The sequence below is a fragment of the Schistocerca nitens genome, chromosome 2, assembly GCF_023898315.1.
Source record: "Schistocerca nitens isolate TAMUIC-IGC-003100 chromosome 2, iqSchNite1.1, whole genome shotgun sequence".
NCBI lineage: Eukaryota > Metazoa > Arthropoda > Insecta > Orthoptera > Acrididae > Schistocerca > Schistocerca nitens.
Window position 1 is genome coordinate 464827063 of NC_064615.1, and position 24521 is coordinate 464851583.

At 37.7% G+C, this 24521-nt stretch overlaps 2 protein-coding genes across 7 annotated transcripts in view; one reads left to right on the forward strand and one right to left on the reverse strand.

The window, feature by feature from the left end:
• Nucleotides 1-577, reverse strand: part of LOC126236362 (cytokine receptor-like factor 3) — a 117600-nt gene extending 117023 nt beyond the window's left edge. The window contains exons 1-2 of one of the 4 annotated variants that reach the window (XM_049945594.1): nt 387-577; nt 180-293 (exon numbers count right to left, since the gene is read on the reverse strand). In XM_049945594.1, coding sequence (XP_049801551.1) covers nt 180-293; nt 387-455 — 183 coding nt within the window. In that variant the 5' untranslated portion in view covers nt 456-577. Of the gene's footprint in view, nt 1-7; nt 95-179; nt 294-386 lie in introns of those variants that run through there. The other 3 variants (XM_049945596.1, XM_049945595.1, XM_049945597.1) reach the window with 3 other exon arrangements.
• A 184-nt stretch (nt 578-761) lies between these two features.
• Nucleotides 762-24521, forward strand: part of LOC126236364 (putative RNA-binding protein Luc7-like 2) — a 52885-nt gene continuing 29125 nt past the window's right edge. The window contains exons 1-4 of one of the 3 annotated variants that reach the window (XM_049945600.1): nt 778-916; nt 14138-14195; nt 14585-14679; nt 15732-15838. Coding sequence is in view for 1 of the 3 variants with exons in the window: in XM_049945598.1 (XP_049801555.1) it covers nt 856-916; nt 14585-14679 (156 nt within the window). In the remaining 2 variants the exon portion in view is untranslated. Of the gene's footprint in view, nt 917-14137; nt 14196-14584; nt 14680-15731; nt 15839-24521 lie in introns of all 3 variants that reach the window. The other 2 variants (XM_049945599.1, XM_049945598.1) reach the window with 2 other exon arrangements.

Sequence of the window (24521 nt, forward strand, 5' to 3'; positions counted from 1 at the left end):
TACTCACAGATACTCTAATGAAAGTATTCTTGGTTTCCTTACAAAATGCCATGTACAGTCAAATATACGTTTCATAGAAAGTTTGGGATCAGAGTGACAGAGAAACGCTTATTTTGTAGGTCTGTTGTTGAGTGAGCCAGCGTGAAAAGTCATTTGCTAATCTGAGAAAATGTTCATACTTGATGTTCCGCTTCAGTAAGGGTTTTCAGTAGATCTTCCAGTTTTTGGACATATTCTTCCGCAGCATCAACAGCTTCGACAACTGCACGACTATCTGCCTTGGAGTGTTCCATCTCAATTTAAAAATAATAATAAAATAATCAATGAATGTTGAACAATTTAATGAACATAATGCCACGCCTTCAGAAAGGTTTAATTTCCGGTACCCCGAATAAGCGGGCACAGTAACAATACAACAACATACTCATGATTTCAAACCTCACAAAGCTTATCATATCGTGATTGGTAACAATACGTAAGGCATAACCAAACTCCTTATTTTTCAACAAGTTCAAATGTCCCTCAGAAATCGTCACAGACACTGGCAAGTGCTTTTACTAGATGGTTGACGTCAACGATTTGCTTAAAACAGAGTAACTACTAATTAGAAGAAAAATAAATTTTAAGCAAATACCACGGGAACATAATAATGGATTTTCAAACGTGATAATGATTACATTAAATTTACAAAAATTATTCTTTGGAGCGATAACAAACTTTTCTCTCTGTGAGGAAAAATATCGTTGCTGTTGGTGCTACAATAACTACTCTGACAACATTAATGTTGGGAGGAAAATCCTTGGGATCGTTGTGCAGATAGAGTGAATTGATTTTCGTTCTGGAGAGTATACTAAAATGACGGCTCATGATCAAATAAGGGCGATGTTAGATCAGTTGATGGGAACTGGTCGAAATGGTAAGAAACAGCAATACGCATTTGCAGTAAATTTGTTATATTGTTACTTTACCAGCAGGGTCCTGTACTGCAATTTCAATATGGCGATGTAGTTTGTCGTTTATCAGGCGTAGTAATTTGTCAATCAGAGCGTATGGAAAGCACTTCATTGTACTAGTTATTTTGTCCATTAATATTAATTATTTTACTTCGCAACTTACTAAGTATAGGGTGACGTTTATTTATTTGTGGTGTGCCTCTCCCTCTTCCCCCCTCCGTGCTCATTAGATGTTCTTCCAGGCTGTTTTATTATTGTATTTTATATAAGGTGTATATACTCATAGGTCGTACTTTTGTAACATTAAAAGAAACGATGGGAAGTGACCAGAACTGTTAGTAGTATTCGTCAGGAACTCGTGAAAGTGATGGGAAGGATACGGAAGTAGTACAGTATGTACATGCTTGACCTGTTTGTCACTGTTGGAAAATATGTACAATGTTGTGCAGTAAAAGTTAGTTTAATTTTTTGTTGTACTTGATAAATGTAGAAAAAAGTCATCTGAATTTGAATGACGTTAAATATTTTTCTAACTTATTCCTCTTGTGTATAAATTTATGTAATATAATAGTGGAAACGAGTTTTCTGTATAAACTATGTACTCTGCAATGAGGATGGAATAAAGTTTGCAATACGTGCTTTTCTATTTTGGCTAGTGGAGTGATTTTGTGTGTGTGTGTGTGTGTGTGTGTGTGTGTGTGTGTGTGTGTTATCATTTTGGCACTTCTTTTTATATATATATAAATGTGATTGTAGATCTGGTCAAGGCCTGGGTTAGAGTGAAGGATTGTAATGTGGCTTGGATGCTAATAGTCTTAAAACTGAGGAAGAAAGACTCAAAAAAACATTACCAATGAGTTCTCTATAATTAATCTCGTGTACACACTGAAACCTTGCATTGCATATTTGCTGTTTGTATGGTAAGTCACTATTCAGCCGTAATCATGGTATGCCTCAATGGGCATCAGTGAACAGAATTCGGCACTTTCAAAGAAACCCCTGTAGTTCTGAAAAGTACCACTATGTTGTTGGGTATTGTAATGAACATTGGATAGCAGATACTGAAAATAACAAAATAGGATTTCTTTTCATATCACATTAGGTAATTTCTTGAAGTGACCAGAAGCAAACTTACCATTAATAAGCATAATGTTTCATATGTACTTCAGAGGAAGGAGAACATATCAAATGAAATATCCTTTGTAAAGCTATAGTTTTGCTTTCTAGAAATGTAGTAATTATAAGTGAAGCAGACTCTGAATCTGTTACTATGAGTCATTTGTTCCCAGTTGAATGTTGTCTGTTAGACAACTCTAACTTTCTAAGGGCAACAAATATTTGATTTTAAGTATTTTGTGTAATTATTGACAAAATTTAAAATGCTGTCATGTAATCATTGAGTTAATCCCATATCTAAGGTGGAACACAAGAAGTTGTTTATTAATTTTAGAAACTTTGTGTGTGTGGGTTGAGGCATTGTAAGTCATGACATGCAGATTACCCAGACTCTATTCATCCAGTATTTAAGAATGAGAGCACAGTGACCTTGTAGCAAACTTTCCTCATAGTTTCACAAATTTTCCTTGCAACACACACACACACACACACAAATGTGCACACAAAGCATTTTTTGCTCTGCAAGCAGTAAGACTGTCATTTGACATGACTAATTTGTTACATATTTTATCTATGCAACACAATTTTTCAGGCTGTATCTACATACACTACTGAAGGCACCTGCTAAATTATATCATTGTAAGATACATAGCTCAGGAGATACTACAAACATTAAGCTGCATGAAATAGTAGCTTTTTTAGTGCACATTACTGGATTATACTTGTCCATTGTTTGACAAGGCATTAGGGATATTTTTTACTGTATTTATATAAAAAGTAAAATTAAATGCATTTGTCTTGTAACATAACCATCAAGTAAAATAAGAAATTGATTCTGTAACATTTGTTAAGGTATTTTTATAACTTTCACTACCAACAACCCTAAAATAGTTTGACACCTGGCATTATTTGGCACAAAGATTTTGCATGGACATAAAAAGGGTTTCTCTTTACTTGGTTTACCAGATTTGGTTTTGACTTGTTCATTAGTCTGTGTGTGAATAATTGGTAAGTAATGAAACCCACGTAATTTTGCATCCTTCATCTTAATGTCAAATAATGACCACATTTGTAAAATAATAAAATGTTTGAAGCTGTTTGCTGTAATTCCATTCTTTAAAAGAATTAGGGGAGTGGTATTACTAGTATAACATGTTCCTATAATCTGGAGATAAGTTTTGTGGGTGTGATACTGTGTATACTAGTTTTATCAGCAGGTTGTGTGTGTGTTTTGCACAAGAAATTACGAACTCATTATTTGGTGTAAAAGTATACACCTGACCTGTATTGAGTTGGTGACAAGTCTCTGGTAGACAAATATTTACCATACAGTTGCATAAGGTACCACGGCAATTGTATTTTAATCATTTGATATGATAACGAAAGTTCAGTGCAATGCTCGACAATACTGTAATGTAAAATTACCAGATACCTTAATTCCAAGAGTTAATAAAGAATTCTTCTATATAATCTTTAAAAAATGATAGACAAGTGGTAGCAAATGCAATCAAATGCTTGGTTAGTGTTAAGAACTATTGCACCCAAGAGAGCCACTTCTGGTATGAAATGTCATACCTGTTGACAGGCAAGTGTTCATCAGATTCTTGAACTACTATGCTGTCAGTGATGGTGACTGGATAGTGCAGTCACTTTCTCAGAAGGTTTTAGAGAATGCAGAGGGTTGAAGAAGTAAGGAAGCAGGACATTCTGTGAATCTTGAGCTTTCATTTCTATACTTGGCCTTGCTGATAAGTGTTGAAGTGGGTGCTGTGATCTCTTTTTAATAATGTTGTCATGGAAACAGTGAACTGTGTGGAAGATAAGAATGATGACAATGGTAATTTGCTCTTGTTTGTGCTAAGACACACACTGTCATTCATGTCTAGAAAGGTGCTGAAAACAGTGAAGCATACAACCATAAGTATCTGAGGTGAAGAAAATACCCCTTAAAAACTTAAATTTGTCTATACATAAGAAATCACTTCGCCCTGTAGAAGAGTTTAGTAATACAGGGTGTACATAAAGTCTGGGAACTCTTTAAATTATTTGTTGCACAAGAACCAAACATTGTACAGATATCATACATATGTCATTTTGAAGAGAAACATTGAAAGTTTTTTCATGTATACCACCACAACGTAGTTTGGTAATTTGCTGATAGTCAGCGCTAGTTGCAAACATAGCAAGTTCGCGTGGGGAGCAAGCTTTCTGTATGTAGGAGTTCAACAAAAAAAGTGTGCTACAGCTTTACAACGGCTAATTAGAACTAAGTACGGAAAGAAGCCACCAACAAGGAAGACCATTTACCAGTGGCACAACAAATTCGTTAAGACAGGTTGCTTGTGTCTGGCAAAGAGAAGCGGACATCCCAATGTGAGTGAAGTGAATGTGGAGCGTGTATGAGAGACATTCATAAGAGTCCAAAGAAATTGATGCATCGTGCATTCCGTGAACTCTAAATGGCTCCAATGACTGTGTGGAAGTCCTGTGACAGCTGTATGTGAAACCATTCAAATTGGAGCTAGTGCAGAAGCTCAATGACAATGGGAAACAAGTATTTTGAGTTTTGTTCACAGTTGCAACAATTGAATGATGGTGGGAATGGCATTGTTGATCACTTACGTTTTAGCAACGAAGCCAGTTTTCACACTACTCTGAATGTGAACAGGCATAATTGTCGAATCTGGGGTGCAAAGCATCCACACGAATGCATTGAATTTGAGCGTGATTCCCCAAAGATGCCTTTTCATATTGGAAACTGTATGGACCACCCTTCTTCGCCAAGAGCACTGTCACTGGATATTCCTACTTGGACATGTTGCAGCAATAGCTGATGCCACAAATGCAGTCGGACTCTGCGTTCGTCTTTCAGCAGGATGGGGCTCCACCCCATTTTCATTGTAAAGTTCGTGGGTACCTGAACACGGAGCTACCGCATCGATGGATCTGACATGCTGCAGAAGGGGACAGCTGTTTCATGAAATGGCCTCCCCGATCACCAGATCTCACCACATTAAAGATCTGGTGTATGTATTGCTTCTACCACGTTATGTAGCAGAACTAAGGGAGAGAATATGGGAAGCAACTGCCACAGTCTACAATGCCATGCTGGGACAGGTATGGCAAGAATTCAGTTACCGTATTGACGTCTGCTGCGTCACTCATGGTTCCAATATTGAATGTTTGTAAAAAAGCTTTCAGAGTTTCTCTTCAAAATGCAATATGTATGACATCTGTACAATGTTTAGCTCTTGTGCAGTAAATAATTGAAAGTGTTCCTGGACTTTATGTACACCCTGTATATACATATGGTTTTCTACAATCTGAAACTATACATTGATCAGAAAATGATGATTGACTTTAAGGAATGGAAATGGACCAAGGTTTTTCATGTGTTGGCTGCACATGCAGGTACTGAGTTTGTCTTGTAGGATAAGTCTGTCATATTGGAAACTGTACGGACCACCCTTCTTTGCTGAGAGGACTGTCACTAGATATTCTTTTTGATGCCTTTACATTGTTTTGTCAAATAAAATATCTGCACAGGGGAACAAAGCTACATGCCAGTAACAAGTTAATTTAGCAGCAGCAATCTGAATGTTAACTGACTTGAGGAAGCAGATTCATATGATAGTGGTGAAGAGCAGAAGTTGCAACCAACCCCATTCTGTGTGTAGCCATGGTAGTTCTCATGTGAGCAATTAGTTGTCAGTCACTTCATAATATTAAAGGCATAGAATAGTTGACATAACCTAATCATAAAGTAAGTTCATGGGCAACTGCAGAAATACTTGTTTATAATGTATGACAGGCTTAATTTCGCAAAAATCTGACCTTAATAACAATCCACGGATGAAAGTAAAAATTAAACACACCAGATCACACTTCTCCTGGGGGTGATAGTGTATATAGTGATAGGTTTGAAAGTCAATAAAAATACATCATGTCTTAAAGTTTTATAGGAAAATGATACTCCATAAGAGAAGTCTGCCTTATAAATAGGGAAGTTGTCAGTTGCAATGTTGATTTTTATTTGCATTTCATAATATATGCTGATACATCTAAAAGTATTTTGGAAAACAAAAACATTGTAGCTGATTTTATCAAAAACACAGCTACTATTGGGGTGGGTGGGACAAATTTCATCACATTGTTGCAGTCCCACTTTTTATTTCATACAATTAAAAAATATGGACTTCTAGTCAATCTTTTTAGCTTTTCACTGTGAATAAAGCCTTAATTTTCTTGTGAAATGCAAATGTTATGCAGTTGTTCAGTTGTAATATAGACAGTTATTGCTTACCTGTAATTGTCACCAGTAGTTGTCATGTTCTTCAATCCAAAGACTGGTGTGGTGCAGCCCTCCACACTATTCTATCTTGTGCAAGTCCATCTCCAAATAACTACTACATTGTTATTAACCTGCTGACTATAGTTGTCTCATGGTCTCCCTCTACAATTTCACCCCTCTTCCCCTACATGCATGCACTATCCCCCCACCCCCGTGTGCCGCACGCATGCGCACACACACACTCACACACACCTACCTCCCCCCAATGCCACATTGGTGTCCCAGGATATCTCAGAATGTGTCCTATCAACCGATCAGTTCTTCTAGTCAAGTTGCGCCACAAATTTCTTTAGTCCCCAATTATATTCAGCGCTCACCATATAGCGAAGATGCTGAGTCACAGATAGGCACAACAAAAAGATTTTCATACTTAAAGCTTTTAGCCAATGGCCTTTGTCAACAATAGACGCGCGCACACGCAACTCACACACATGACTTCACTCTCAGGCAATTGCAATCACACTTAGAGCAGCAGCACCAGTGCATGGTAGGAGTGGTGACTGGCTGGGAAAAGGAGGCGACTGGGGGGGGGGGGCAGCAGGGGCAGGGAGGGATAGTATGGTTGGCATGGTGGACAGTGAAGGGCTGCAGGTTGGGTGGTAATCAGGGGAGAGGTGGGGGGGGGGAGTTGTGGAAAAGGAGAGAAATAATCTTAAAGAATGAAATTAAATAAATAAAAAAAGATTGGGTGGTGGTGGAATGATGGCTTTGTAGTGTGGAATGGGAGCAGGGAAGGGGCTGGATGGGTGAAGACAGCGACCAAAGAAGTTTCAGGCCAGGAGAGTTACAGGAACGTAGGATGTATTGCAGGGAAAGTTCCCACCTACACACTTCAGAAAAGCTGGTGTTGGCACAGGCTGTGGAGCAGTCATTTAAATGAAGGGTATCATGTTTGGCAGTGTGTTCAGCAAGAGGATACTGCACTTGTTTCTTGGCCACAGTTTGTCGATGGCCATTCAAGCGGACAGTCAGTTTGTTGGTTGTCATGCCTACATACAATGCAGCACAGTGGTTGCAGCTTAGCTTGTAGACCACATGACTGGTTTCACAGGAACCCCTGCCTTTTATGGAATAGGTGATATTTGTCACTGGACTGGAGGAGGTGGTGGTGGTGGTGGTGGTGGTGGTGGTGGTAGGATGTATGAGACAGGCCTTGCATCTAAATCTATTATAGGGGTACGAGCCATGGGGTAAGGGGTTGGGAGCGGTAGTTGTGTAATGATGGACGAATATGTTGTGTAGGTTCAGTGGACGGTGGGATAGCACTGTGGGAGATGTGGGAAGGATAGTAGACAGGACATTCCTCGTTTCAGTGCATGACGAGAGGTGATCAAAACCCTGGCAGAGAATGTAATTCAGTTGCTTCCATTCCTGGGTGGTATGAAGTTAAGAGGGGAGTGCTGCTCTGTGGCCAAACAATGGGGCTTTGGTAGGTGGTGGGAGACTGGAAAGATAAGGCATGGATGATTTGTTTTTGTACTAGGTTGGGAGGATAATTACACTCGGTGAAGGCTTCAATGTGACCCTTGGTATATTTCAAGAGGGAATGCTCGTCGCTGCGGATGCAACAACCATGGGTGGCTAGGCAGTATGGAAGGGACTTCTTGGTATGGAATGGATGGCAGCTGTTGAATTGGAAATATTGCTGGTAGTTAGTAGATTTGATATGAATGGAGATGATGATGTAGCCATCTTCAAGGTGGTAAACATTTAGGAAGGTGGTTTGTTGGGTTAAGTAGGACCAGGTGAATCAAATGGGAGAGAAGTTGTTGAGGTTTTGGAGGAATGTGGAAAGTTTCCTCACCTTCGATCCAGATAGCAAAGATGTCACGATTGAATCTGAACCAGGTGAAGGGTTTAGGATTCTGGGTTTTCAGGAAGGATTCCTCTAGAAGACCCATGAGTAGGTTGGTTTAGGATGTTGCCATGTAGGTTCCCATAGCTGTACCCCAGATTTGTTTGTAGGTAATGCCTTCAAAGGAGAAGTAATTGTGGGAGGGGATAAAGTTGGTTATGGAGACTAGGAAGGAGGTTGTTGGTTTGAAATCCATAGGACATCGGGAAAGGTAGTGTTCAATAGCGGTAAGGCCATGGGCATTAAGAATGTTAGTGTAAAAGGTGGTGGCATCAATAGTGATAAGCGGGGCACTATGTGGTAACGGGACAAAAACTGTTTAGGGTCGGTGGAGAAAATGGTTGATATCTTTTATTTAGAAGGGGTACATCCCGGGTAATAGGTTGAAGGTGTTCATCTACAAGAGCAGGGATTCTCTCTGTGGGGGCACAGTAGCCGGCCACACTGTGGTGTCCTGGATGATTGATTAGGTTTTTGGACTTCAGGATGATTAGATTTGTGGACTTCAGGAAGCATGTAGAAGGTAGTAGTGCGTGGAGTGTTAGGGGTGAGTAGAGAGATGGACTCTGGAGATCCTGCTGGATTACTGGAATGGAGTCACTGTGGCAAGGTTTGTAGGTGGAAGTATCTGACAGTTGACAGTCCTTCCACCAGGTAATCCTTGCGGTTCAAATCAACAGTGGTGGAGCCTTTGTCTGCAGGTATGATTATATGGTCAGGATCATGTTTTATATTGTTGACTGTGATTCTTTCTGCAGGTGTAAGGTTAGTTTGCATGTTGAGGGATTTGGGAATGATGATGAGGCAAGGTTTGAGGTTAAGAAATTGGAGAAAGTTAACAGTAGGTGGTTTGGAGGCAGTTAGGGTGGATCATGGTTGGATAGAGGAGGTATGGTTCAATATTGGTCTTTGGTTGAGCCTGATTGGTCGGGTTTGTGGCGAAAAAGTGTTTCCAGTGTAGTGAAGGAGAGCAGGTCTTTCACAATTCCTGCATGATCGAATTTGGGAGTGGGGCAAAAGGTGAGACCTTTGGAAAGGACAGATATTTCTGTAGGGCTAAGGCTTCTGGAGGAAAAGTTCATGACTATGTTGCAGATCTGTTTAGGTTCTGGATTCTGTGTGGTGGTGGTGGTGGTGGTGGTGGTGGTGGTGGTGGTGGTGGTGGTGGTGGGAGTTTTGGAGGGTGGGGTAAGTGTAATAGCCCTGAAAGACAGGGTTTGTCAGCTATGAGAGGATGTGGGGACGTTTGGAGGTTGTTGCGGAGGTGATGGACAGTGATACTCAAAGGTGGGAGTAGGAAGTGAGCAGGATGGAGAGCTTTCTACGGTGGCATCGTGCATGTTGCTAAAGTTCTTGCAGGGCAAGAATTTCATTGTGTGTTATGGGTTCCAGGAATTTGGGATTGCATAGCAGGAGAATCTTGCGAATGGAGAGAAGGTACTGCAAGATGGTATGGGCTTGGTTGATATGGTTTCGCATGACAATGTTGGTGAGGCCTAAGGATTGGCAGAATTTGAACAGGTGGAGGTCATTGTTGAAGGAGGGGTGGCAATCTAAGATGGGTAATTTGATGGTAAGACCATTTGGGATTCCATGATCCAAGCAACAATGCAGGAGCAGTATGTGGGTATGGGATCCGGCTGTCCACTGTCCTTCCCACCCCTCCCACAGTGGTATACCACCGTCCACCGAACCTACACAATACAATCGTTCATCCTTACGCAACCCGTGCTCTCAATCCCTTACCTCATGACTCATACCCCTGTAATGACATAGATGCCCCATATATCCTCCTGCCACCACCTGCTCCAGTCGGATCACTAACATCTACATCTGCGTGGATACTCTGCAAATCACATTTAAGTGCCTGGCAGAGGGTTCATCGAACCTATCTCATCAAAATCAGGGCTATCTGTGAAACTAGTCATGGGGTGTATATGCTAAGCTGCAACCACTGTGCTGCATTCTGTGTAGGCATTACAACCAACAAGCTGTCTGTCCACTTGAATGGCCACCGACAAACTGTGGCCAAGAAACAAATGGACCACCCTGTTGCTGAACACGCTGCCAAACATATCTTTCATTTCAGTGAGTGCTTCAGAGACTTGCCATATGGATCCTTCCCACCAACACTAGCTTTTTTGAATTGCGCAGATGGGAACTTTCCCTGCAACACATCCTATGTTCACGTAACCCTCCTGGCCTCAACCTTCGTTAGTCACTGTCCTCGCCCATCCAGTCTGTTCCCTGCTCCCATTCCAGCACTACACAGCTGTCATTCCATCTTCACACCCAGTTTTTTATTTATTTAATTTAATTTTTTGTTTATTTGTATCCTTTTCTGCAACTCTCCCTCCTCCCCACCTCTCCTCTGCCCACTACCCAACCTGCAGCACTTCTGTCCATCCACCACACCATAGTATCCCTCCCCTCCATGCCTCAGCCTCCTCCTTTCCCCCACGCAGTCACCACTCCCATTGTGCACTGGTGCTGCTGCTCACAGTGTGGTTTCAGTTGCCTGAGAGTGCAGTCGTGTGTGAGCTACATTACCCCCCCCCCCCCCTCCCAGCTTGCTAGCTCGCGTTTGTGTATTGTTGACAAAGGCCATTGGCCGGAAGCTTTAAGTGTGAAAATCTTTCTGTTGTGCCTATCTGCGACTTAGCATATCCACTATATAGTGAGTAGCAGCTTCCCTTCTCATAATATTGTTACATTCCCTTCTGGATTTTCCATTGTTTGATTCAGTTCTTTTCAGTACCTCATTGGTTACATTATCTGCCCATCTTCTTTTCAGCATTCTTCTATAGCACCATATTATAGAGTCTATTCTTTTCTTGTTGCTTTTTGTCTGTGTTTCAGTTCTGTGTAAGACTACACTCCAGATGAATATCTTTAAAGGCTTCCTGATATTTAATTTATATGTGAAGAGTTTTTCTTTAGAAAATCTTTCCTTGACATTGCCAGTCTACATTTTGTATCCTCTCCACTTTAGCCATAATCAATTATTGTTTGGTCCAAATAGCGATAGTCATATAATACTTTTAGTATCTTGTTTCCTAATTTAATTCCCTTTGCACTGCCTAATTTAATTCAACTACATTGTATTGCCCATGTTTTTGTTGTTCATCTTTTATATTCCTTTTTAGACATTGTCCATTCTGTCCATCTGCTTTTCCAAGTGCTTCACTGTCTCCAACATAATGACAGTGTCACCGGCAAACAGCAAAGTTATGTCTTCTCCCTGAACTTTAATCCCTCCTCCAATTTTTTCTTTGTTTTCCATTACTGCTTGATTACTGTACAGATGGAATGACATTGTAGATAGGCTAGAATCCTGTCTCACTCCCTTCTCCATCATTGCTTCCCTGTCGTGCCCTTCAGCTCGTAACATCTGTACTGCCTTTATATTACCCTTGCTACCTTCAGAATTTCAGTGTGTATTGTCAAAACCTTTCTCTGATTCTACAAATGTTAGAAGTATGGATTTGCTTTTCTGTAACCTACCAACCAAGATAAGTCGCAGGTTTAGATTAGATTAGATTAATACTAGTTCCATGGATCATGAATAAGATATTTCGTAATGATGTGGAACTAGTCAAATTTTCCAATACATGACATAATTAAGTTAATTTAACAACATACTTAAGTTAATATAACAACTTTTATTTTTTGTGTTTTTTATTTCTTTCTTTTTTATTTTTATTTTTTAAATATTTTTTGTTTTTTTTTCTTATATCTAAAAATTCCTCTATGGAGTAGAAGGAGTTGTCATTCAGAAATTCTTTTAATTTCTTCTTAAATACTTGTTGGTTATCTGTCAGACTTTTGATACTATTTGGTAAGTGACCAAAGACTTTAGTGCCAGTACAATTCACCCCTTTCTGTGCCAAAGTTAGATTTAATCTTGAATAGTGAAGATCATCCTTTCTCCTAGTATTGTAGTTATGCACACTGCTATTACTTTTGAATTGGGTTTGGTTGTTAATAACAAATTTCATAAGAGAGTATATATACTGAGAAGCTACTGTGAATATCCCTAGATCCTTAAATAAATGTCTGCAGGATGATCTTGGGTGGACTCCAGCTATTATTCTGATTACACGCTTTTGTGCAATAAATACTTTATTCCTCAGTGATGAATTACCCCAAAATATGATGCCATATGAAAGCAATGAGTGAAAATAGGCGTAGTAAGCTAATTTACTAAGATGTTTATCACCAAAATTTGCAATGACCCTTATTGCATAAGTAGCTGAACTCAAACGTTTCAGCAGATCATCAATGTGTTTCTTCCAATTTAATCTCTCATCAATGGACACACCAAAAATTTGGAATATTCTACCTTAGCTATATGCTTCTGATTAAGGTCTATATTTATTAATGGCGTCATACCATTCACTGTACGGAACTGTATGTACTGTGTCTTATCAAAATTCAGTGAGAGTCCATTTACAAGGAACCACTTAGTAATTTTCTGAAAGACAGTATTGACAATTTCATCAGTTAATTCTTGTTTGTCAGGTGTGATTACTATACTTGTATCATCAGCAAAGAGAACTAACTTTGCCTCTTCATGAATATAGAATGGCAAGTCATTAATATATATTAAGAACAACAAAGGACCCAAGACTGACCCTTGTGGAACCCTATTCTTGATAGTTCCCCAGTTTGAGGAATGTGCTGATCTTTGCATGTTATGAGAACTACATATTTCAACTTTCTGCACTCTTCCAGTTAGGTACAAATTAAACTGTTTGTGCACTATCCCACTCGTGCCACAATACTTGAGCTTGTCTAGCAGGGTTGGTATTACCTCACGTTTCTACATTTCTCCAGAACCCAAACTGAGCTTACCAGAGGTAAACGTCCAACAGTTTTACCATTCTTCTTTAGACAATTTGTGTCAGTATTTTGCAACCACAAGTCATTAGATGAATAATTTGGTAACAATCACACCTGTCAGCAACAGCTTCAGTTGCTACAAAAAAGTTCTCATTGTGAAGGCTGCTTTTTTTTCCCCCTACACACAAGCTAGTAATCTTGCATCATAGTGGAATATCCTCAATTGAAGGATTGGCTACTATTCTGTGGTGATGGCACATTTTGCTTTTATGCTATGATAGTTTTGTCTTTGACCCTGGTATATATGGTTCTGTCTCTGTTTTGTGCCCACATAAATCTGCTCTTCTCCCCTCTTTCATATCTTTAATTCTATGCTTTGGTGAAAGAAAGTCTGGCATATGTAATATTTTCTTTTACATAAGAATCCTTTGAATGTGGACTAAGAATTGTAGGAACTATGTATAGGCAGCTTCATGGAAACAATTAAGTACTATCTGTGTGTTGAGTAATTCTGAAATTGGCACCTGAGAGGGAATGTACCTCATTTGAATGGGAATTGTGGACAGATTATGGCAGTCAGAATTACTTAGTGTAATTGATTTTAGAATTAAATATGACAAAAGATAACACACTTTTGGATTTAGTACCAGACTTATATATAACACATCAGTCATGAGTGATATAAGAATCTATTTCTACAAGTTGGCACTGAGTGGACATTTTCAGTTTGGTGTGAAACTGTTCTCATTTTAATGAGATGATCTTCTTTACATCTTTCCTTTCTTACCTCCATTCTTTTAATGAGTGCATATAAACCATTGCCTTAATGTAGCAGAAACTTTGGAAATTCTCACTAATTGTAATAGATTTTGGACAAAATGACAATTTTGAGAAGAAATTAATATTAAAATAAAAGCTAGTATTATAAAGAAGCTTAGTTTAGTGTTAAATTTTGTATACTAACATTTATTCTGAAATTAATATGTGGGATCTAAAGCCTCATCCCTGATTTCATTCTAGGGGGGCTTCCGCGCTTAATACAAGTATTGAGAGTAAAGGGCAGCTGAGAGCAGCACACGTGTGTATTAATCTGTGATATTTCTTTTTTATTTCAAAACAGTGTCATCATAACTGCTACTTAATAGAAGAGTCTAAACATTGCTATTAATAGCTTGATATGTTCATAGATATTGTAGTTCTGTGAAGTGTTTTTGCAGTTGTAGAATTGTTTACTGTTAAAAACAAATTAATACAATTAAGCACTTTCTTCAAATATGTCTGTTAGAGTTCACAAAAATCACATGGCTCTAAATTGTGTAAAATAGATACACTTCTTTTTTGGAAGATATCATACATATTTCAAATAGTATTTTTGTACCTAATTGTGTAGGTTTTTCCACATTCCATTGAGCATTCATAGTTTTACACAAATATCATTAATTTAACAAAATGGTAACGGATTTTTAGGGGAAAACAACAGGTTCCAAGTGAAGTTTTCAGACCCCAAGGTGTGCAAAAGCTTCCTGCTCAGCTGCTGTCCACATGAGATTCTATCATCTACGGTATGTACATTTTATATCTGCTGTGAAGCAATCTGAAGATTTAATATATTGAATTATTAAATATTGTTTACAATTGTAAAGTAACTTCGTATTACGAAGTCACAAAATTAAGACAAATCTGTGTTTCATGTTGATTTTTGTATAATTTTTCAAAATTGTACTCCTGGAAAACCTTTCTGTGTAAACCTTTTTCTAGTTAAATTTCATTCATAAGGCCTCCAGTGGCTTATCACAATTTTTGGTTTGGTGCTGTATTATTGTCAGTTTATGGTATCAATCTTTATTACAATTTAAGCTTCATTAATGCCTCATACAATAGTTCTTTCCAGAATATCACGGCATATTGTTGTGGATAAGACAGGGTGAATTTGGGGTTTATTACATTATGTAAGTACAAGAATTAAATAATTGAAAGATACAAATGCAAATTCAAAAATTCTTTTTCATTGTTTCACATTTAAGATGTTACTATAAGAACTAGTATATCTGTGACTTTGACGGCACTTCAAATTGGTAAGTATTGCCACATGAAAGCTGAAGACATCAGCCATTCAAATATTATTGGATTCCAGTAAAGTGTCCTTAAGTATTGTTATAGCTTATTAAAATTGTGGGAAAAATATCTGGGTTCTAGGCAGAAAGATTTTTCCTCATCAAAATTGATCGGAATGTAAAATATCCCGAGGAAGGAACAAAATCTCCATTTTGTAAGTAGAGAAGTTGTTCTGCATGGCTCTGTAGTTGAAATATGCGTTGAATCGAGTGCTGAGGGACGTTTTCCTATTACCTTGTGAGTATGCCCATTTGACTTGCAGGTGGAAGTATCCTGAAGACTGTCAGGCTTCACCTTGCACTGGTGATGTACCTATCTTAGACAAAATTACTACTAAGTCACCTTCGGCCCATTAACCTTTGCTGACTGAAGGTGTATAATCTGTTTCATCTTTTAACGCCATAGCTTAAAGAGTTGTATTTCGATCATAGATTTACTTATTTATCAAGACAAATTGCAACTCACATATTTTTTTCAACTGGTCTCTTTCACCCTTTAGGAAGATAAAATATAATTTGACACACCATGTGGATAGTTTAGAGGAATTTTGTCACCATTACATCATACGGCGACACCATTCAAGTTTGAAGATATTTGTGACAGTCTGTAAGTTGCATAATTTACCGAGGGCTGGCAACATATATATTTTTGTCTGTATGTGGGCTCTATATAGGTGTGTGACTATTTCTCTGACTATTTTAACTTAAGTCTTAAATGTACCAATTTTGTAACCTTGGTCAACCGATCATAGAATTTGAACTATGGCAAATACAAGTGGAAGAAAGTGTGAAAACAAAAATTTTGAAGCAAACATTGCATAACGTGGCTACAATACTCTTTACCTGCAAATAGGCAATTACTGAAGTGAAAGGCAGGCATTCATCGGTAATACACCTTAGCAATTTGAGACTGTTACCTCATTGTAATGGATCTTGTGATAATAAAGTGACAGTAATTGTAAACTTAAAGCAGCCACTAAATGGTAAACTTGTTGTAGATAGAAATTATCATTAAGATTAATGCTGCCAAACATTTCTGATAATGACTATGAACCAAGTGTCCACTAACCACCTTTGATTCCATAAGGAACTTTTGTGCACTGTGATTGTAGACTACAAGGAAGGAGAGGCACACAACAGTCAGTTGCAATCCCATAGTTTTTATCACTCTTGAAAATGTAGATTTTGGTATAAATAGCAATATTCAGTTGGGAGTTAAAATTCAACAAACTTGCAGCAGTACATGTCACCACATGATCTTACTGGTGTATATGCAGAAGGAGATTGAGCTGTAAAGCCAAAATCTAGACGTGCAAGAGTAATAAGAACTAACCGGTTAGCAACAGGTTGCTGTGTGCCTCTCCTTCCCAAGCTCCCATGTCAGTTTTGTTTCTACTACTGCTGCTACTACTACTATTAGAAATAATTGCCAGCCCTGATTTGCAACCAGGATGCCATTCAGAGGCTACTAAAGTTAACGAACTTCCTATTTTAAGACTCATTTTACAGGGCTAATAGTAATACTTTGATAATATTTCATAAGAATTGAGAACTTAAATGGAGCTGACAAAATAAAAAAGTTGTAATGAGAAGTTTTCAGTGTTTCCATTTATGGACACAATGCAAAAAGTAAACTGAAATTGAAGTTGTGGTAAAGGTACTTAGATTAGATTAGATTAGATTACATTAGATTTACTGTCATTCCAATTGATCCGTAGTGAGGAGGTCCTCCAGAATGTGGAACATTTCAGAAAAACAATAATACATGACAAATATTTACAACTAAAACAAATAAGCTAATGTACCATTCCACAGGTCCCAAGTGGAATGATCGTCATTTTTTAATGAACACTAAGAGTCATTTTACAAATACTAATGCACTGAATTTAAAATAAAAAAGTTTTTTATTTATTTATAAGGTAATAAACATATAATACAACTACTGTAATACTTATTTACAGTGAACACATTACTGCACTGAAATGGTGCAGAAGTTAGATTATACTTAGAGACACACACACACACACACACACACACACACACACACACATTTTCAGTGAACACATTACTGCACTGAAATTGTGCAGAAGTTTTGTACTTATGTACAAATCAGTTGGTTTTACTAAGAAATTCATCAATGGAGTAGGAGGAGTTGGTCACCAATAAATCCTTTAGGCTTCTCTTAAACTGAATTTCATTGGTTGTTAAGCTTTTTATGGCTGCTGGCAAGTTATTGAAAATGTGTGTTCCTGAATAATGCACACCTTTTCGTACTAGACTAAGTGACTTTAAATCCCTGTGAAGATTATTCTTATTCCTAGTATTGATTCCATGAATTGAGCTGTTGGTTTGAAAAAGTGATATATTTTTAATGACAAATTTCATTAAGGAATAAATATATTGGGAAGCAGTAGTTAGTATCCCTAGTTCCCTAAACAGGCTTCTGCAGGATGTTCTTGAGTTCACACCACATATAACTCGCACTGCACGTTTTTGTGCCCGGAAAACTTAAGCTTGGCTTGATGAATTACCCCCAAAAAATAATCCAATTTGACATTATGGAATGAAAGTAAGCATAGTATGCCAGCTTTTTCATTTTTATATCCCCTATGTCTGACAAAATTTGCATTGCAAACAGAGATTTGTTAAGACGCTTCAGCAGTTCTGTGGTGTGCTCCTCCCAGTTGAATTTATTATCAAGCTGTAATCCCAAGAATTTAACTCTGTCCACTTCTTCTATCTTCTTGTCATCGTATGTTAGACATATACTCTTGGGACACCCCTTATAAGTTCTGAACTGCATGTAGTGTGTTTTTTCAAAGTTTAGTGACAAAGAATTGGCTAGGAACCAGTGATTAATGTCCACAAATATTTTATTGGCTGCTCTTTCTAAGACTACACTTGATTTGCTATTTATTGCAATGTTGTATCATCGGCAAACAAAACAAACTTGGCGTCTGGTAAGGTTACTGATGAAAGGTCATTGATATACACAAGAAAAAGTAAGGGCCTCAAAATGGAACCTTGTGGGACCCCACATGTAATTAGTTCCCAGTTGGATGATGCCTGATAGCTTGATACATGTCTCTTTCCTAATAACACCCTTTGTTTCATGCCAGAGATATAAGATTTGAACCATTTTGCAGCATTTTCTGTTAAACTATAATATTCTAGTTTACTAAAGGATATTGTGATTTACACAGTCAAATGCCTTTGACAGATCACAAAATATACCAGTTGCCTGCAATGTTTTGTCTAATGAATTAAGCACATTTTCACTGTAAGTGTAGATAGCCTTCTCAATATCAGAACCTTTTAGAAATCCAAACTGTGACTTTGACAGTATGTTATTTGAGATAAGATGGTTATAAAGACGACTGTACATTACTTTTTCAAAAATTTTTGAGAATGCTGGCAACAGTGAAATTGGATGGAAATTTGATGATATTTCTTTATCTCCCTTCTTAAACAGTGGCTTAACTTCAGCATATTTCAGCCATTCAGGAAATATTCCACTGATAAACGACTGGTTACACAGATAGCTTAATATGTTACTTAGCTCAGAATCACATTCTTTAATTAACTTTGTTGATATTTCGTCATACCCACTAGATGTTTTTGATTTTAAAGATTTTATGATGGACATTATTTCTGTTGGGGTAGTGAGGGTCAAATTCATATTATGGAAGTTACTTGAAATGTCTGGTCTAAGGTAATCCGTAGCAGCATCTACCGAACCTGACAACCCCATCTTTTCAGTAACAGTTATAAAATGTTTGTTAAAAAGTTCTGCAACACTATACACCTGTTACCAATGTATCATTTACTCTTAATGCTATTTGTCCCTCTTCATGTCTGGTCCTACTAGTCTCCTCCTTCACTTTATCCCATATTGTCTTTATTTTGTTGTCTGATGTGACTATCTTTTCCTTGTAATATATTTGCTTTGACATCCGTATTACGGTCTTTAATATTTTGCAGTATTTCTTATAATGTGCTATAGCATCAACATTGGAAATGTTTCGGATTGACATATACAGTTTTCTTTTTGTTTTACAAGATACCCCTATTCCTTGAGTAATCCATGGCTTCTTTTTGACTTCGTAAGTTTTGGGGGAAAGCAGTGTTCGAATAAGGTAAGCACTTTATTAGCAAAAATGTTATATTTTTCATTCATGCCATGAGCACTGTAAACATCAGTCCAGTGAATGTCTCTGAGGAGTGTCCTAAAATAATCAATTTTTGGCTTACTCTTGAGCTCAGATTTAACAGATTTTATATCCTGTTCAGTATTAACATTTAACAGAAGGAACTGCATGTCATGGTCTGAGAGGCCATTGACTATTGGTTTTGTAATATAATTTTGTTCATTGGACTTTTTCTATAAAGATATTATCAATGGCTGTTTGTGAGCAAGTGGCTATCCTAGTGGTGGGGAACTTTACTGTGGGAATTAAGTTGAATGATAGTGTTACTAACTCAAATAAGTTCTTATTGGGAGAGTCTTTAAGGAAATCTGCATTGAAATCACCAGCAACCACTATTTCTTTGTTTTTGGTTGTTAAATGGGCCAGTACAGCTTCAAGGTGGTTTACAAACAGATTAAAGTTACCTGCAGGTGCTCGATATACACTTAATATTATGAAGGATTTTTTGTGAAAATCTAATTCTGTTGCACATGCTTCTATATGCTGTTCTAGGCAAACTTTATGAATGTCTATGTTCTTAAATTTGACAGTTCCTGATGAATGTGGCAACTCCTCCTTTCTCCATTTCTGATCTACAAAAGTGAGATGCTAACCTAAAGCCTGTAACACTTACAAGTTCTATACCAGTGGTCACATGATGTTCAGAGAGGCAGATTATGCCAGCTGGGTTTGAAGACTCTAATTCATCTATGCAAATAGTTAATTCATTAATTTTATTTCTCAGTCCTCGGATATTTTGATGCAATAAAGATAGCTGACATTTCACATTGACTGAGTTAAAATTGGGTGGACTTAAAATATCTGCTGACAGTTGAAAATTCTTAACCAATGGCTGTTTATGCTGATGTAATAAGCTGGAATTATGTTTTTTGATTTCTTTCTCAAACTGAGGGTTTGTCTCAGTTCTAACCTCTTAAAATTTGCTTTCTTTCTGTCCTCCCTACCCTAAAAAAGGGTCTTTTCTGAATCCTATAACCACTGGTATTTTACCACTCATGACAGTGCCTCCCCCCTTTAACTTTCCTGCTATTTCCCCAGCCAATTTACCCTTCCCCTTCCTGTTGAGGTGAAGGCCATGCCTAGTATAATCCCACCTACTGAGAGAATCAACATGAACCACACCAATGTGTGACCCCGCACCCGACATGAGCAGCCGTTCCAGCTCCAAATTAACTCTCTTGACAGAAGAGTTCAAATGAGGTCGGTCATGGCGCCCAAGAACAGATACAAACTAAACACTAGTATGCTTCGATGCTGATGCAATTTCAGTAAAACTAAAACTCAGTAAAAGAATGAAAATGATCTTTCATACTCATCTATGTTCTGAAGATACACATAAATGAAACATGTAACAAAGAGTTAACCAAGGCAAAAAATTAAATTGAAGCACAATGACTTTTGTGGGTTTGAGAGAGATAGTTCTAAGATGTGATGTAGCTATTAATGAAAGATAACTACTCGGTATGAGTCTTAAGGCCTAGGAGGACAGGAATGCCACATTGTCCACTTACAAGGGTTTGATTAGATTCATTCATCAAAACCTTTAGTTTGTTTCACTGTCTACTTTGTAAAAATACCATAAGCAAAATTTCAACTGTCAACATGAACTGTAAGTTATTCAAAAATAATTATGAGGTAATCCATTTTTGAATGGATTCTGTACTGAAAACTGCCTAGTGTAAAACCTTGAATTCTAGTCCTGTGCAATACAGCTTTCTCTAGTCACTGTTTGCACTCATTTGTGAAACAATTATTAAATCTCTAATTGAAAGCCAATTAAACATGTATATTATGCAGGATAATCTTTATTGAGTTGAGTATACATAGATAGTATTTCAAAATTTTAGAATTTATTTGTAAACATTGCAAAACCATGTATTGATAAAAGGCTCCAAACATATGACATTTGACAGCTCTGTTTCTGAAAAAGATTGAACTGTAGTCAGGAATGAGTCAGGACTATCATCAGTATATTCTGACAAGTATTGCATGCATTCAATTGGACTTAGAAACCTAAGGAGGGGAAGACGTAGTATATTAGTGATTGTAACTTCAGTATGTTCATCATGGTGGTGGACTAAAAGCTTAATTGATCTATCCATAATAATTTTCTGTGTTAATGTGTTAAATGTCTTCCTGTGCCTGAAAAATTCTTGGCCTAACAATTAGTCTCGAGGTTGGATCAGAATTATTTGTTTTTGTGAAATCGATATAATGCTTGAATTCTTATGACCTGAAAGGGACTAAGGCCATCTTCTTCTTCAAAACAGAATAAGTGTGACACTTGGAAAAATCTCCTTCCCCATTTTTCCAAATTTTGACTAGTCTGATCGCAAGTGATTTGTTTCCACGTGTGATCCAAAATTTCCGGTTGGTACACACGGGTAACAGTAAATCATTCAGATTGGTCAGTGGTGTACATGCAAATCTCCTCCCCCCCCCCTCCTCCCAATAAGACTCCTCATATTGCCTCTTTCCCCCCCCCCCTCCCCCAGCAGTCAACTTGCTGATGGTCATTTCTTACCATCTGTATTCACCCAATGTACAACTGCTTCTTTGTTATACAAGGATATTTTTTCTTGTCTTCAGCAAACAGTTAACAACTAAAAGCAGCATTATCAATTGTGGATTCTGCATGAGTGTAAGTCTTCACAGTGATGAATCCATAGCATGTCTTCTAATGCTCTTTTGTTGCTATACACGTCTGCACTGTTAAAACATCCATTCGAAATTTTTAACTAGTTTGCACGAGTCTTCATGTGTAATTCCTGTTAGTGGATTCAGTTGGCAGATGTTGTATGTCACCTTAGCAGTTAGCAAAAGGAGAGGGGTTCCCTTGTCCTGTGGTGAGATTGGATGGTATAGAATAATTTTTGAAGCATGATTGTTGTCAGAATGAAGTCTTTCCGATCATTTACAAGTTAAGAGGTACAAAAAATGAATATTATGCTCAGCTTTTAACAAAACCTTGACGTGAAATTCCTCTTTAGTGTGTGTTCCTCCCATAGTAACTAGCATTGTGTAGTAGCAGCTGAAATTTGTTAGGTGGATTTTAAGTGGTGCGACATAAGTGTGTTAAAAAAAAATCCCAGGGGATTTTAACAGGATTGGTCCGACCATATTCCTAGTATGAGCACTGTATAATAGTGTACTGTTCAAAATATCTTGTTTATTCCATTTTCTAAAACATAATTCAGTTTGCAAAATAGGAATTGTCAGTAGATTCTGTAGGAAAGAAATTAGTCAAGTTTTAGCTGGAAGTATATTGAAATGTACTTGTCTTTTGTGTAACAGTAAAATAGTTCATCAAAAAATCAAAGTTAAGAACTGGAAGAATTGAAAGGAATTCCATTAACTTACACGTTCTTCTGGGTAGGTAAATTTGCAGTTTAGAAGTTTACAGTGGAATGTTTTGTGGATTTTTGATTGTTAGACTGAGGACAGATTATTTTTTCCCCCATCCACTTCTGTGGTAAAATTATGTATGTATATACTTGTATTTGCACAAAATAGCTGTGTACAGAGTACAGTGATCAGTTTAAAATTTAATCATGTGGATGGCAGATTTAGTTCACTGTAAATGAAATGTCTGTAGATTGCATTCTCACAGACAAATGCAGTTGAATGTAATAATTCTTTATTTGCTGTGATGAGAAAAAAGGATCTAGTTTTATGTGGTGGTTACATTTTTTGGGTCCTGGAACTGATACAAAAAACTTATGACAGGGTATATGTTTCATCTGGTAGTATCTTGTGAATGCCTTTTAAAGTTCCCAGTGGTGGTTGGGTGGGTGTGTGTGTGTGTGGGGGGGGGGGGGGGGGGGTTACCTCATAATTACAGCTGTAGCCCACACTAAACAAGTTACACCATAAATTTGCCTGACAATAGAAGGCAGCAGGTGGTGGTTCACATACCCATCTACCAGGACCTTCCACTCAGGTCAAGGTTTGTGGCAAGTTGTTTGATGGCAGAATGTCTGATTCAGGTCCTTTTATTCCCACATATAAGAAAGACTCTTCCCTATATGCAACCATTACAGCAATAATGCTTTCTTTACTTCTGTGGAGCCTTGTGCATCAATTAAGGGGCACTTTTAGGGCAAGTTTCCACTATTGTCTCGTTAGTGTGGTGATGCTTGCAGAGGGGACATGACTGGCAGGTTGTGATGCCAGACACAGTACATTGGCTTGGACAGGATAGGTAGAAGTCGGAGAATATTAAAGATTGCAGCAGTGAAGCTATTACCTGAAACTTTAGGAGCTCCCTGCAGCCTAACAGTCAAGGGTGCCTGCTTGGAAGCCATCGCACAAGCCAAAAAGTAAACTTCAAACAGATCTTACTCAGTGTGGCATGGGCTTTACAGAGATAATTGTTGCTCTTGTTATTTCTAAATGTCAGGTAACCTCATTTCTCTTTTAAAACAAACTTTATAATCTCACTGTTTAAATATTCTTTCAGAGTATCACTCCCCTAATAATCCACAACTTAAGTCATGCAGATGCACTTACTGATCTAGTGTTTGGTTACCATTTATTTCACTGCATTAGATGATTCCTAAAACTTTCCACTTCTGTACTGCAAACTGTTGTGCAAATATTTTGTTATTAATACTGTCACATTGTTGCCAATTTTGAGAGTTTACATTGGCCTTAATTTTTATTTGTAATACATATTTTCATCCATCCTGTAGATTTCATTATTGGCTGAGTGAAGAGATATTTGTGAAACATTGTTAGCATTACTGCACACATCATACTTGGCAAGTGCAGACTTACAAAAATACCATTTGAAACATTAGTCTTTAATGCAAAAACTATTCATACAGCTTTCTCTGTGCTTAAATAGCTGTTTCCTATAACTTATTTGCTCATTTGTGATTTTCGTTCACTGTAGTGATAGGGGGAGAGTAGTGATGAAATTTGATACACTGCCCTTCAAACTTAATTGAAATGATAAAAGATGGCGTGAATGCTAAAATGAATTAACTCTTCTCAGGTCACCACATCTATAGTGAGATGATTCTACCTCAGAAGATATTGAGTGATCCCTTATTGGTGCAGTGTTAATTGGAATTAATGATT